The 15,884-nt window shown below is 41.8% G+C and overlaps 1 protein-coding gene across 1 annotated transcript in view; it reads left to right on the top strand.

Annotated features, from left to right (window-relative positions):
• The window catches only part of dlgap4a (discs, large (Drosophila) homolog-associated protein 4a), a 78,997-nt gene extending 63,963 nt beyond the window's left edge, over positions 1-15,034 (top strand). The window contains exons 6-11 of the mRNA XM_010767813.1: positions 6,986-7,431; positions 7,539-7,636; positions 8,857-9,266; positions 11,471-11,562; positions 11,981-12,133; positions 12,585-15,034. Coding sequence (XP_010766115.1) covers positions 6,986-7,431; positions 7,539-7,636; positions 8,857-9,266; positions 11,471-11,562; positions 11,981-12,133; positions 12,585-12,809 — 1,424 coding nt within the window. The 3' untranslated portion in view covers positions 12,810-15,034. The remainder of the gene's footprint in view (positions 1-6,985; positions 7,432-7,538; positions 7,637-8,856; positions 9,267-11,470; positions 11,563-11,980; positions 12,134-12,584) is intronic.
• Positions 15,035-15,884: the final 850 nt, after the last annotated feature.

Here is a 15,884-nt window from a genome sequence, read left to right as displayed (position 1 = left end):
GAGAGCGGTTACGGAGAAAATGTGGACTCCAATCCTCGTCGTCAAGGGCGTGTACTACAAATCTTTTCTTCACAGCGCCGTTGTGTGTCTTTACGGCAGGACACCGTATCCCGTCTGCATCTTGTCTGCATTTCATGAATGACCAGACAAGGACTAAGGATTTTACCAGTCAACCGCCATACAGTAAGATGTTGTCGCTTTCTTTCGCTGACTGGGTGTCCACGTCTAGACTGTCAATTGTTGTGGGTACGCTAGCAACGGAAAGCTAACAAGAGCTAATGGTAGGTTAGCTAGCTAACGTGGATGAAGAAAGGGATGAAATCCTAATACAAGGCGTTAGCAAGCAAGCAGGCGAGGCAGGTAGACAGTAATGTGGTTGGTGTTGGACTGCTGGTTGCAAGGCGAAAAGCTACCGATAGCAGCTCCTCTTTGTTGGCTCTCCTCCATCTCCACTATATAATGCCTCCGGCTAACGTTACTCATTGTTAAATGACTGGTGATATCCCACCGTAACGAGCGTTAACAGGCTAGTAGCACAAGCTAATGGTAGCCGAGGCGTCAACACCCGGCTATGGACAGCTCGGTACCCGGCTGCTAACCAAAGCAGCCACGTCTGTTACAGCAGATAGCTAATACAGTGTGTGATAAAGGCGGTCTTCCTTAACAAATAGTGTGATATTGGAGATGATTAAATCGTATCTCCAGACGCGGATGATTCATTAAATCGATAAATAGGAAATACACAAAGCATCTTGTGAAGTCTCATTGCTTCATCTTGGACTTTGTAACGTTATTTAGTTTATCTTTATCTAACAGGTAATCTCCTGGATTAAATTCCACTGATGAATAAAGCAAAGTACCGTTAACCGATACTTCTCTCTTATCCCAGAGTCAACATGTGACAGTGATCTGAGTTTAGAGGCATGTAGGAAGCAATGAATCACGTTTAGCTTAACCGATCAGGCCAACTGCTAAGTCAAAACCGACTACTGCAGAATGTAATTTATCTCGTCACATGGCTTTCTTAATCAGGTCAAATTAACCCTTAAACATGTGGTGATGTAAGATTAGTTGACTCCAACTGTGTGTAAAAATGTCTGCTTTATAGACCTATTCGTGTTTTATTAGTTTAATGTAAAGTAATGTATCTTATCAAAAATATTATATCATAACTGCAGTGGCTATTTTTGGTCCACAGTTCCATGTGCCATTTATTTTCAGTAGCTATCTACTACCATGTGCTAAGACCCGAGGACACATTCAATAATTGATCAGCTTCCTGCCCTGTGCAGTGCTTTGCAGTTAGGCACTTCACTGGGCCTTTATAAGCACCACATAACAAAGAAGGACATGCACACAAAAGGAATATTACATCCCTTACAATTGCCTATACCAACTGATTCTATTGTTTTTAAAGGGTGTGAGATTCACCTCATATTGTTGGATTGAAATTCGTGTTAAGGACATTATTTATTTTTCTGTGATCTTTCAACATTCTATATTCTCACCACAGGCTTGTGGTAACGTCGGAATCACAGGCTTTAAAGCTTCATTGTGTTGTCAAGGCGTGTTCATTGTATCCTGCACAGCACCATATGACACAAGCCATGGTGTGTCTGTGTATTGCCATGGATAGACTGTGAGTCATCCTCCACAGTATTACACACTCCTCTTCCTCTCACTCATCGATGAGGTCATCTCTTGATTGAATGGGCGAAACAACTATAGTTTCCCAGTAAGGTCAGCAGCAGCAGCAGCAGCCAGGCTCCCTGATGATGTGTGTGGAGCTTTTTAGTTAACATGTTTAGACAGTAATCCTCCAGCCCTACCCATTTCCTGCACTAATGACATGCACCGATTAGAGCAACGTAGATGGAAACATTATGTTGCATCAATTATTATCATTATGGCAGTCACTGAATAATCGGTATAATATCATATTGTGAGTTTATTACAAATCGTAAAACACTTTTCATTTAGGAGTATGCAACATGATCTTAAAACAAAATGTCCATTGCCTAATGAGTCAATAGATAGAAACATAATCTGTATCTTTTGATAATCAATTACATATCAACGGTCCATTTTAAGAAAATGTAACACATGTCATGTGGTAAAAGAGAATCTTTTCATAAAGCATTTCTGCTCTTGTTTTTGTCTTATGGTCTCAAATATAACTGAGACAAAATGGTGTAACCCAGACGTTTGCCCCAGGCCACCAGGTCAGATTAGAATTTAGTTTCAATTCGGGTCAAGTTCTCAAGGCCAAGTCTGATTTTGGTTTGATGTTATATTACATTTACTTATGTCCAGCCCCAGTCGCATGTTAATAAGAGCTCATTGCCTTACTGCTACATCACATTTGAGTAGTTTGTTTTCATACTCTATTTTTTTGTTGTCAGGGCCACCCCGGTGCTCTGTGTGTTTTGTTACAGGTTTTATTGTTCCTATCCTTACGTCAGCATTGTCTGCTGCGTGGTAGCCTGCATGTCTTTCTGTCTGAACAGATAGCCCTCTCTGTTATGAAGTGTGCCCGCTCTGCCCAATAATCTGCTCCCGTTCTTCTCATACCTTAAGAGCTTGAATCCATTATTCGTCCATCTATTGTGGAAAACCACACAGATACCATATCTGATGCATCAACACATAATAAATATATATATATATATATATATAACAATCATGTTGAACAGCTGCATAAACAGTGACTGCTTTTTATTCTGGCTTTTATTATGTTGTTTTTAATTGTTTTTGTTGTTTTGTTTCACCCTTTTTAATTTTGTAGCACTTCGAGTTTTGTTTGCGTAAATGAAAAGTGCGCTTATAAATAAAATATATTATTATTATAAACTAGTTATTTAAGTTGACATAGTGACTCAAACTTGAATGCACACACTCTACTTGATCTCAGCGCGCAGTTAAATACTGTTGTCAACTCTCCTCACCATATGCATTGGCCATTGTTAGGCTTACAGTTATGTATTTTGACATGTAGGTTTCATACAACTGATGCATATCCCCAATGCACATAATATAACTGACATGTCAGCTGCTATCTCATGCATAATGCAAATATTTAATTTGCCCAGCTCACATGAGATTGATTCTCGGGCTAAGGCAAAGATTGATTTAAATGCCAAATTGTGCAGTTAATATAGTACAGGCAAGCTCTCTCTCTCTGGTCACATTTTAAATTCACAGTATTTTGCCGAATGGAATGCTTTGTGTGCTTAATCTGTTTGTCAGAAGTCACGTTCTGGTCTAATATTTCAGTCTGTGCCTCCCACAGCCTGTCAGCCTGCCTTACTATCTTACAATAACACGGCTGATCTTGGACAGAGCCTTAGCTACAACCTCTTTTCATGATACTTGGCTCATATCCACAGTTTTGCAAATCTTGATCCACTATAAATTATAATACTGTTTATAAAGCTGGGCGTGTGCTTTGCTTTTTATGAGCTTAATGCTCCAGTAGAAACTATTGTTGTACCTGTCTCTACTCAAAAAGAAGATCACTCTGCAGCCTAATTACCACACACAGAAGTAGGTCAACAGTGTTCAACACTTCTTTAATCCAAAACCAGAACAGCAAGCAGTTTGTTCCAAAATAGAAGAAAATACATTCCTACTGTCTATCAAACTATGACAACAACGGGATTGAAAATAGTCAATGGTGTACACTCAGTCTTCAGCCTGCAGGGGAGGGCCCATTAGTGGTCATCTGATAGCTCTCAGACAGACCTGCTGATGGAGCCGGAGCATATCCTGGATTAGAGTCTCCATGGCTTTCATAAGTGATGCAATTTAGTTTACATTTGATGATCATAGCAGTGTTGACAGGGCTGTAATTGATCCTAATTGTTTTTAAAGCGAGAGGAAGCATTAGGGCCCCTGTAAAGTCACTCACAGACAGCTGCTGTCCACTTAACTTGTCAACTTGAAAGGTAAAGCAACGGGAATTCTCTTTGTCATTCATTCGTTAGCTTAGCTGGCATGTTTTTACTGTATAAACTGGACTAAAACATTTTTTTAAATCAGTTGTCAACCATGTGAAGAATAAACAAATCACTGTAATCTTGAAAAATTCCAAAGGGAGTTTATAATCAGTTTTTGAATTCTGAAATAGTTATGAAACAAATTCAACTAAGGAAATATACACACATTAGATAAGTCCAAACCTGTTGGATATACAACAAAGCCTAAAAGATCTGTTTCTGATAAATGTACCCTCACAGACTTGGCTGTATTCGGCAAACCTTACTAATGTTGTTTTTAATTTAACAAGAAATTATCTTTAAACGGGTCTAATCCTCATTTATCAGGCATTAACTGTAATGGGATTGGAGGTCTGCTCCCAGAGGTCCAGGGTCTGGGCAGCTCATCCGTCTCTTAGCACCCTTGCATTTGAGTGGATAGACGATCTTAAACCACATTTAGCCTATATTTTAGATTCTCAAAAACGGTCCCATCTAGAGCTACATTTGAATTGTACATGTGTGGCTATTTGGTTAATTGATACACAATGCAGCCTTGCAAATGTGACAGGCGGCGGGATGTGTTTAGACTCAGGGTGTAGCCGGATATGATAGGCTGATACAGTTTGGGAATGTAATGCATCTGTGCTATGAGCAGTAAAAGACATGTCTCATTCTTTGGGAATAAATGTCCCGTCGTTGGTTTGATACGTGCTTTAAGAGGAGAGGCCAGGGCTGCATGGGCGACTCATGGGCTGTATGTTGCTGGGATTTAATGAGGGCTATACTGGTGCTGTGAGTCATATGATGATGATGATGACGGAAGTGCAGCACCCTCACAATTACAGGGTGTTAGGTTGCTATTTAGAATTAAACCACTACCGGCGAGAAGAAACGGCACATTTGTATTATTGATCCAAAGCGGTAAGCGTAGAATTACTTTCTTGGTCGGCTAATTTTAGAATAATTATTTCATCCATCATGTTTGTCTTTGAAGGCTGTTATTAGGGAGAAGTATTTGTCTGCTGTTAGTTTTCCAACTTTTTTGCTCATATGTTGACAGTCTGCCAGCTAAAATAGCATCTACACAAAAACCGACATCAATTCTTAAAGAAAAACCTGGGGTTTCCCCATGCTGTATTGTAGTTAACTCTGTGTCATCCACCACAACCCTGCAGTCAGACCAATCAGAGAGAAAAACCACCAGCCCTTTTTCTCCTTCCTGACTCAGATTGTCTTTGGCCTCATTTCAGTTTCTGTTGAAAGAATTTGTGAATCCTTGGTTAAAATGTCTGCCAGTGTTAAGTGGTCTACCATGTGATGGTACTTCTCTGATTTAAAATAAATACATTACAATTCTTAATGAGCTGATAAATGCTCCACAAGCAATGAGCTAAAACTTGTTTTTATATTGTTATTTAAAGGTCCCATGTCATGGCCATTTCCACTGATCATAATTCCATTGTTGAGGTATACTAAAATAGATTTATATTGTGTAATTTTCCAAACTCACATTGGTTTCTCATACGGCATCCCTGTATAGTATGTGTATTCACTCTCTGTCCTAAACGGCTTGTTGGAGCTCCTGCCCCCCCCCCTCCCTGTGAGCCCAGTGGCCGTCTGCGAGACACAGCGAAACCCAGCCCGAACACACACCCGCAGCCTGGCTGGGAGTTTGTTACGTCACTATACCTGAAATACGTCACTATACCCAAGAAGTAAACAATTGAAAAAGAGAAATCTCCAGCGAGGCGTTCTGGGGCAGCATAGACAGGTCTTTTCTGTGTTAGAGTTTTACTCGCTACAGGGTGTACTTTGAGGGGTTGTGACTCTGCAGACCGTTTACATGCAGAAAAACCTTCATAACACACAAGGGGACGGGTAATAACCAGAAAAGCATGACATGGAACCTTTAATACATGCTTATACAAATATTGATTATGGCCCATAGAGAATGTTGCATACCCTTTCTATTACAAATGCAGTCCATGGGTATATCACTGTAGAAGTGTACACATACATCATTTTAACTTGTGGATAGATTTCTGTAGACGTTTGTCTTTCTGTAGGAGAGTGGAGTTTGAAGGACTGAACTGTCTTAATACAAGTAAACAAGTTGAGAGCACGGGAGCATTGATGAGAGAGAAAAGCAAGTAAGATGAAACTTTGTTTGCTCGTAGTTTAAATGCTGTTTCTTTCTACATCAGAAATAAAAAAAACAATCAAACCATTCAGCACATTGTGGACTTATCAGAAGGGCATTGTGGAGCTTCAGCCTCCTTATCCAACTCTGTAGGTTTCCTTTCATCGATTCATAACGTCCACTCAGGGCTGGTCCCCAAGCGCCATGATTCTAATTATCAGCTGAGAAGCCCAGGGTCTAACCTCATTTTGTCAATCAAATCCCTGCACTCACTTCATTAAACATGGGACTTGATATAAATATACCCCAACTACCCTAAAGTCGCAATATTCAAACTCAGAGTTCACTTGGAAAATCTGATTTTTGCATAGCTTTACATCGACTGAATAGTGAAATCATCACCAGTAGCAGGAACGCTCCCTGTTGTTTAATGTTCACGGTTGTTCAGATGAAGTCGTGACACAAACAGGAAAGAAATGGGACTTTTCCTGTGGTGCTATCGTTCATAAAACTGATTGGTAAAAATAGGCTATGATCAGAGACCACCGTGTTGTCTTGTCTGATAGTCCCCAGTGTAAAATGGATGCAAAGGTGTGGCATGTAGAGGAAGGTCTCCAGAGACAGACTGTTTGAAACAGCCAACAGCAGTTTTACAGGACACAGAGGAAGCTCTAAGTACAGCCTGATAGTGGCAGCAATAAGGGCAAAGGGCAGATTTGTTTATGGTTTTGTGTTATGCCATTTTATAGGCGCCAGCTGGCTAATGTCAAGTAGCACAGTTTTATATTCCTTGTGCTTTCGTCTGATGTCCTGCGACAATAAGCAGATTCCTCATTCGAAGTCTCCTTTCCTTTCTTCCCGGTTGCAGTCAGCAGTAGGAAGGCTCCTCCTCCAGTCCCCCCCCGCACCACATCCAAGCCCCTCATCTCGGTGACGGTGCAGAGCAGCACAGAGTCGGCCCAGGACGTATACCTTGACCATCAGGACCGTGGCAGCGAGGCCAACAGCCAATCAGGACGCAGCAACTCATCTGACAGTCTCTGTAGCATCCGCACGGGCAGTCTGGCAAAGGGGACCCGGCCTCCCCCAGTCCCTGTCCCTGCTGCAGCCCCTGCCCCCGCTGCAGGCTCTGTCCATCCTGTCCCAGCCCCCCGAGACCTCCCTCCTCCCACCACCACCACCAGCAGCAGCAGTGTCGCCACTTCCACCACTTCCACATCTACCCAGTCCCAAAATGACACCCTGAGCTTCGGATTCACCCTACACCAACCGCCGACTGCAACCAAGAGGAAACTGTCCTCTATCGGAATCCAGGTAACAATTGTCTTATTTATATTCAGATACAATCATGCTGGGAGGAGACTAAAGACAGTCCCTGTTCCCCGTCCTACAGCTGACTTTTTCTGTCCATGATTTTTCAGGTGGATTGTGTTCTTCCAGTGTTAAGAGAAGAACCCTTACCCCTGACTGCACCCCTCACCTTTCAGTCTATCGGAGTTCAAGTTGAGAACGGCAGGCCGTAAGTATACACTCATATTTAATGTAACAGTGAATGGTAGCCAGGGGGGATCTGATGGGTGCTCTGAAGATGGATCTATTAGATATGAGAAGACGGGATATTACCCTATGGTAATGCTTTCCCCTAATGGAATCTTTTTATGAGTCTATTGAGATATAATTGGCTTGTGACTTCACATCTTATCTTGAAAAGAGTATTCACTATTTTCTATGCCTCATACAGTACATCACCGTTTTGCATACAAGCCAAACGTGCTGAGCTTAAGCGCCACAACGTATGAACAAGTGGAGTAAATAAAGAAATGTAGTACCCTACAGTTTCCATATGGTAATATAAATCATGTTTGATTGCATTTTAAAGCAGGAAATCTTTTCTAAAGGTACCTTGTTGAGTATTTGACAAGTAGTTCTATGATGCTTTTAACAAGTGGGTCTTTGTTTATGAGCATTTTGGTTACATGACGCACATCCCTGTTAGTTTCATGCTATGCTGCTTATTGACAGGTTGTCAGCGGAGAAAAGGCAGTGAAGAGGACTTAAAGCAAGCAAACATAGATGTGAACGATGCACCGTTTTGAACATGGAAGAGCAAACCTCTTCTTATACATGTTTTTTAGACCTCAAGAATATGTTTGGGTCAGTTACACTGAACAAGCTGAACTGAAAGGTTACAAGAAAGCTCCACTTGGTGCTTTTTATTCTTGTGACAATGATTTCAGCCCGATTGCTCACCCTCAACTTCTTGTCTGTCTGAATGCACTCTAGCTGTTTCCTGCTTTTCGCTCAGGAAGTGCACACACTCACATTGTCATTCTGTCTGGTGCGCGTGTGGCGCGTGAGTCTTCGGTCAGTGCATCAGACTGTTGTCAGGGTTGTTCAGCAGTCAGCCTGGCAGCAGCCCATGGCTCCTTTTACTCTAGTTATGACCATAGTGACCTGAAAAACTGGGCATTTCAACCTTTCCAACGCACTGTCATTTCCCCTCACCCCATTTGGTTGACAGCCTGCTTCCTTTCCTGCTGCTCGTTATCTCTGAAGCCTCGTTGTTGTATACTTGTGCTCTTTTGCAATAGATCCTACTGCACCATCAGCTGCAATAATGTTCTGTCCCTTAAGCACGGTGACCCCAAACTGTTACTGTGGGACATGTTTGACACACACTTCATCATCTTATTTATTTAACTGTCTGTCAGAAGCTGATGTTAATGCCTGTCTCTGCAGTCTCAGCCGGGACAACAGCATGGCGTCCAGACAAAACACAGAGACTGAGCCTCAGGAAACAGAAAACATCACAACCAACGGCACCAACAGTCAAACAGTGAACGCCACCAGACAGGACAAAGCCATGGAGCAGAAGCCCCTCGAACACTCCTCAGCCCCCTCCAGGATATCCAACTCGCCCCCGGAGACTCTGGACCCGGCTTTAGACCCCTCCTCGCTGCCACCGCCTGATCCCAGCCTGGAGACCGGGAACTGTAGCACCCCCGGAGAGGGTGCTCAGCCCGGGACGCCAGCCTGCCTCCGAGACGGGAACTGGTTTATGAAGCTGCTGCAGGCGGAGGCGGGGCGCATGGAGGGCTGGTGTCAACAGATGGAGAAGGAGACCAAAGACAACACGATTTCAGAGGAGGGTAAGTGATAGGGCTGCACGATATTGAAAAAAAACTGACATCGCGATTATTATTTTTTTCCCCTGCGATATATATTGCGTTTTTTTTTTAACTATATTTAACCGGATGAAGGTATTGTCCTCCTCTGCCTCGCTCATTTTTTACCGGTGTTTTGATGGTCTGCAAACTAGCGGGGCGGGGCCTGCTGTGATCTGATCAAGAATGATTGTGATTGGTGGTTTGCTGTGCATGCAGAGCCTGCATGTCACTCACTCAAGTACCCCTGACATGAGAGCCGCGCAAGTTTTCCTTTTGTAGCAAGCAGCATCAGCAGCCCTGCTGCTGTACTGGCTTGTAGTTCGTTTATAGCATAACGTTAGCATTTTGCTTCTGGCGACTAGATTTATGATTCAAAAATTATAAAAGTATGGTTGACATGTGGAGATTAACAAAACGTGATCCCTCTCTTAAATGTGTGTCAACCACAGACCTTATTTCGAGCTATTTTCCAAAATCCTATGGAGAATTTGCATTGGTTTTTGACGAAGGAACCGAAAGAAGTTTACTTCCTGGTTTAAGGACGCGTCACTGCGGCTCTCTATAAGGAGTGAGAGTGACGCGTAGCCAAACCCGGAAGCTGCATACACTCAGGTGGCTACCATTAGCAGCTAACTTTTGTGCTCCGATTTTTACATAAAAATGGAATTATGGATTATAAACAATTGCTTCAAAGCCACAGATACATTATTAACCTATGGATCAACCGATTCAGCCGCCTTTTTTCTCCTTTTAATGCCATTGAACACGTCTTTCGATCAGATTGAAAGCTATGGTGAGACGATCTCCCGTAAAAGCTCCGTAAAGGTACGTGTTTTGATGTCTGTGTTTGCTTCCCCTGTCGCGAGATCGGATCGCTTAGTGATGATTATACTTAAATAATCTGTGGAGTCTCAGCTTTAATCGGATATATTGTATGTGCAGTTTCGATAAGTAATAAGGGTATCTTTATTTTGAATTCTGTGCTAAAGTGCGTTAGCATTTAAAAAAAAAAAAAAGAATAAAACCGCACGTCCCTGCGGTGTGAATATCGCGGTTATCGCCATGACACGATATATCGTTCAGCTCGATTGCTCACCCTCAACTTGCACACACTCACATTGTCATTCTGTCTGGTGCACGTGTGACGGGTGAGTCTTCAGTCAGTGCATCAGACTGTTGTCAGGGTCGTTCAGCAGTCAGCCTGGCAGCAGCCCATGGCTCCTTTTACTCTAGTTATGACCATAGTGACCTGAAAAACTGGGCATTTCAACCTTTCCAACGCACTGTAAGTGATAAAAGTGCATGAAATAACTATTCATTTACTTTGGACCAACTTACACTAGACAATAAACCAGGTACAAATCTGATGATATTTTAGATCTGAAGCTACTTGGTAAATGTGAAAATTAGCCTTCTTAGTGTTCTTAAAAGTATCTTGGATGAAAAGCTTAATCTTAAAAAAGTAGGACACTTCAAGGGCATCTTTCTAGATCAATCGTCACAAAAAGAGACAAAGGAAAGACTTCAAATACACACAACTAAATCAAGTAGAGTTAATAGCTTGTCATTGTGTAACTTAAAGAATGAAATTGATGTCGTTGTTAGTAGGCTCCACAGACAGAGGAATAGGGCTTGTCTGTGTTTACCATGAACAATGAGACAGTCATTACTGCCATCAGCTCACAGAAACAGAACACGCTCATTTCAGGGCAGTGCACTTTGTTTTGGCTGCAACAGAGCAACCGCCTTCATTTCACTTTTTCATCTCCCAGAATACCACTCAGGCTTTTAGGCAGATCTATCGCTGCATTGACTTAAATATGAATGAGCACGCAGCACACTAGATTCAGAGGCTCCATCAGTCCTTCTGCTCTCTGTGGACCTGAATTATGAATTGAAACAAAACAGGATACTCATTTGTAATATCCTTAAGATGTGCTTAGTGTATTACTTGTCAGGAAATCGCAGTATGTTAAGTGCTAAATGTCAAGATAAATGCTAGATACAAGTATAACATCATAGTAACCCTCCACTTTGCCCCAATGGTGCTACCTAACCCTTTCATGTTCTCTCAATCAGGACAGCTGCCTTTTCACCTCCTTGTTGTAGTTTTATGTATCCTAAAGCTCCAAATGTTTCTGTTCTCTAAAGACTTGCTGATTGTATTCTATGTTTCTCTCTCTTAGTGTTGGGGACGGTCCGCAGTGCAGTAGGCAGCGCTCAGCTCCTCATCACAAAGAAGTTTGAGCAGTTCAGAGGACTTTGTAATGAGAACTTGGTGAGTGGCTTCATTACATCCTATTGAGTGTCTCTCTTGATACACTCCTCTACTTACCAGATGTTTTTATTGGCTTCTCAATCTCCGACTGACCTGCTTCCTACAAACTCGTCATGTACACACTGACATGCAGAAGTCTTCCAATTACATTCAGAGATGAAACGATCCTTCCTGGCATGAAATATGAAACCCTGGAGGATATTCAGGTTTACTGTGAGAATGTTCTGTTGACTTTATTGTCCCGCCGTTCCAAGTCCAATCCTATTGAAATGTAGAAAGTTGATTGGTGTCAAATGTCATTTTACTCTTCATCCATTTGCTTGAAGGAGCTGCCTAGGAAATATGTGTGACAGGAGGAATATGATTATTGCTCTCTGATTTGATCAAAGTCATTTACTTCTCGTTTCCCTCTCACTAGGACGTTAATGCCAACCCACGACCAACAGCGCAGGACCTCGCAGGGTTCTGGGATCTGCTACAACTCTCAATAGAGGACATCAGCATGAAGTTTGACGAGCTCTACCAACTGAAAGCCAACAACTGGCAACTTCCTGAAAAAGCAGAGAAGAAGGTGAAGTTTGGTGTAGGGCGATTATGATCAACTTGAGTTTTTAGATACAAAACTCAAGTACCTTTTTTTTTTTTTTTTTTAATTCGTCAGTCAACCAAAAGTGTATCTGCATCTATTTTGATGAGGAATTGTTTAAATGATCAAGTGAAAGTGCCAAACGTTTGCTGGTGTCGGCTTTACCAAAGCGAATATTTTCTCTTAATATCATGTAAATTAGGTACATTTTGGTTTTTGGAGTATTGGTTTGATAAAAAAAAACTTAGAATTTGTTAATTTTGGTATGGAAGATTAATATGACCCTTTTTACATGTCTCTATTGACAGAGCTACCTGTTGGTTAGTCACTATGGCATGCTAAATGACTAACAAATGAGTGTTCATCACCAGGTTGTGTTCCCAGCTGGTACCACACCGTACCTTATTCCTTTTTCTTCTTGACATGATTTCCTCAGGACGAAAACAAGCAGCTTCCATCATCTGTGCCAAAGAAGCAGACTAAGCCCAAGCTGTCGGCAGGGAAGGACAGAAGCGTGGACTCGGCCGTGGACAAACAGCGGCAAGAAGCCAGGAAACGCTTGATGGCGGCAAAGCGCGCGGCGTCAGTACGACAGAACTCGGCCACGGAAAGCGCCGACAGCATCGAAATTTACGTTCCCGAGGCCCAAACCCGCCTCTGAGAGCGAACCAGCACAGACCATCGAGAAAAAAAAAAAAAAATCCAGACTCACTTCACACATTCATTGACACAAAACACACACGGAGACAAACACACACACACACAGATGCACAGAGGCCGATCCCTCACAGCAGCTGACGGCGGGAGAAATGTGGCGATCACACACCGAAAACAATCCAGAATATTGCAGACTATCCCCCCCCCTGCTGCCATGGGACAGAAATAACCATGACACATGTTTAATACTATTGTTATTATTGACATTATAATAATTATTATCTCCTTAAGTATATCAGGACTGTCTTAAATGTGCAAGTATCTTGGATAAGGACATCCTGTACCACGTGAGCTGAAGAATCTTGGTATCCCAGAAGTTTACTCTCTCTCTCTTAAATATCCCTTCACTGCTGAGTCTACCGGCAACTTGTGGCTGCCTGGTGGTCGAGCGGAGCTACCATACACACACACTCAGGACACACATGCAGGTGTACTCACTGTCCACAGAGTCTTCCTGTTCTCTATTTGTATTAGGCTGCTACTCGTCGGGTGTGCTGTGTACGCGTTACTGCGTACCAATCAAAAGGAGGGGTTGGAGGTTTAACAAATGCAGAGAACCAGAGGAAGGCAGTAGCATATATATTATAAATATCACACTATTACAATGTTCATTTTGTAAATGTTGTATACCAGATTATTTGTTAGAAAGAGGTCAGTGTTCAGTACCACGGTAGTTTTTTATAGATCGAGTACATGTAATTTCATGATATATTAGCACTCCACCTCTCTTTCTCTCTTCCTCTCCTCATCACAAACGCACACTCCACAGTCTGTGTCTGTGAATAGCCATCGTTAAAGTCTTACATTTGTTTTTGTTTTTGTTGTGAAGGCACGTGAGGAATGACTGCCCTGCCAGTGAGCTACAGGAGGAATGTATGAGGTTGTATGCATTTACAGCTCATGTTGACTTGATCACTGCACTTTTCCATTCACCTCAGATCGAGTTTGCTCACCTTCGTTTGCCTGATTATTCTGAGTTTCACTGCATCCTCACGCGATGTAGGGGACCAAGACATTCACCACTTGTTATGGCATTCCCATTCAACAGCACTGCGTGTGATAGGGTGGGAGTTTACTTGCCACTGGAAAGGAAATGGATCAGCATAGCAATAATAAAATCGCTTCGGATCGGGCACCGCAGTAGATACAAGTTTTAAATTATTTAATTCAACATTTCCAATACAAGTTTATCATGAAGGATGAATGTTTATTTCTTTTATGAACTGACTGCCCTTGAAACAAATCTCAGGTTGAACACAAACTTGACAGTAAAAACCACTATGGATGGATTATTTATTATATAACCACAAATTAACTGGCCAAATGCTTAGAGACATTGACAAGTAATTGAAATCCAAATCGTTTTCTTCAGTAAGAAAAATAAGGTTTGGCGCAGTCACGTGCGTTCTTAATGGGCCGTCTCCTTCGCTGCCCTTTCTAGCAGCTTGAACTCCCACCCCTCTTTGGCGAGAATGAACTGTGGTACATATTTTTTTAATTTAAATGTTAAAGTAATTTGAAATGTTGTTGACTTTCATCCGAAATGAAGTCGACCTAAACACGTCATGACTTCTGTTCTTATAATAATTAATGGTGCTGCAAGGGAATCCATAAAGTGCCAAGAAGGCAACGATCATCTGCATTTCAGTGTCATTTGATGAAGCTTTTTATTTAAAGTGATTTCTTTTCATTTAAGTTCATCATGAATTCAGCGGTGTGTCTGTGTGCGCATTCTCAGCCAAGTTTGCTTGTGTTTGCATCAGCTCACTCCGGAAATGCTATGCCTTGTCTTTGTCTCAGATCATGAGTATTGGACTGGATTATTCCACGTTTAGTTTTTCCCAAATGGAAACAAAAGTGCCAAATGGTACATGAGTGGAACTGGGCATAGCAGATACTCATGCAGTGTAGTTTCACTCACTAGTTTTAGTTTTTGTCTGCAAGAGCTGGCTCTCCCCCTACTGGTCAGTCCTTGCGTGAAACTCCAGACATCTTGTTTTGCTCCATTTTGAATCTTTTAGTTGACATCACATAAGAAAATGAGGTTGAACTGGGAATGCTGACACAACACCAAGTTGATGATTTTCTTATTCTCTTGTTTGTAATACATCAACAATGGACATGTACATTTCATTGTCCAAAGAAATCATTAAACATCCCTTTGCTACATGTCCTGGTCATCATTCTTGCTGTTTTTTTTAAATTATTGCACTCATCCATAATACAGCAGTAATATTAGCTTTAAGTTAATATTACACACGAAGAAATCATAAGCATTAGATTAGACATTTTATTGTTACTGTGTAATCTCTAAAAGCATAGCCTTCTTACATAATACAAATATACAAAGGTCCTTGCCAGTGAGTTTTTTAGCACTCCCTGAAATGGGTCTCGCAAATGATCTGAAGCTATTCAATCTGTGTGAGGCATTCAGGGTATGTTCTGTATGTGAGAATTTATAACTGTGACTGACAAATGGTGGAAAGACCTCTCCCTTTTTCATATCATTTGAGAGCCGGATCCCTTTATTTGCCCACACACTGAACTTTAAGAGAGTATCAGGGATCTCCAGACAGTTTGTTTACCACTACTTCCTGAGTTTCAAAGGGCTACCAAATGGACAGAAGGTGCATCTCTGGAGGCAGATCATGTGGATGTGCTACTCAACCATCATGTGGACGAGGCAATACTCTCTGGTTAAGTATCTAGGAATATCTTTGAGATAAGTCATTGTGTTTTCTTGATGGACTGAGAGTTTAAAGCCCATTCTGACTTTAGTCCCCGCCCTCTCGCCATCTGTCCTCTCAGAGATCCAGCTAGGAATAATGAGCAAAAACGATGTAGTTCCAGTTTATCTTGTACTGACGAACATCATTTTACAAAATAAGCACATATCTTACAGACGAAGGGTTGTTTAATGTGATGGTGTATTAGTTAGACACTGTGAGGATAGTTTCTTTTCAGCTAATAAAAAAAATGTGAATAAAATGAGTAACATGGCATTTCCTGTATGACATAA

This window comes from Notothenia coriiceps, unplaced genomic scaffold, assembly GCF_000735185.1.
Source record: "Notothenia coriiceps isolate Sejong01 unplaced genomic scaffold, NC01 NC01_scaffold00004795, whole genome shotgun sequence".
Classification (NCBI taxonomy): Eukaryota; Metazoa; Chordata; class Actinopteri; order Perciformes; family Nototheniidae; genus Notothenia; species Notothenia coriiceps.
The sequence above is the reverse complement of the archived record's forward strand: the minus strand, read 5'-3'. Positions and strand labels throughout refer to the sequence as shown.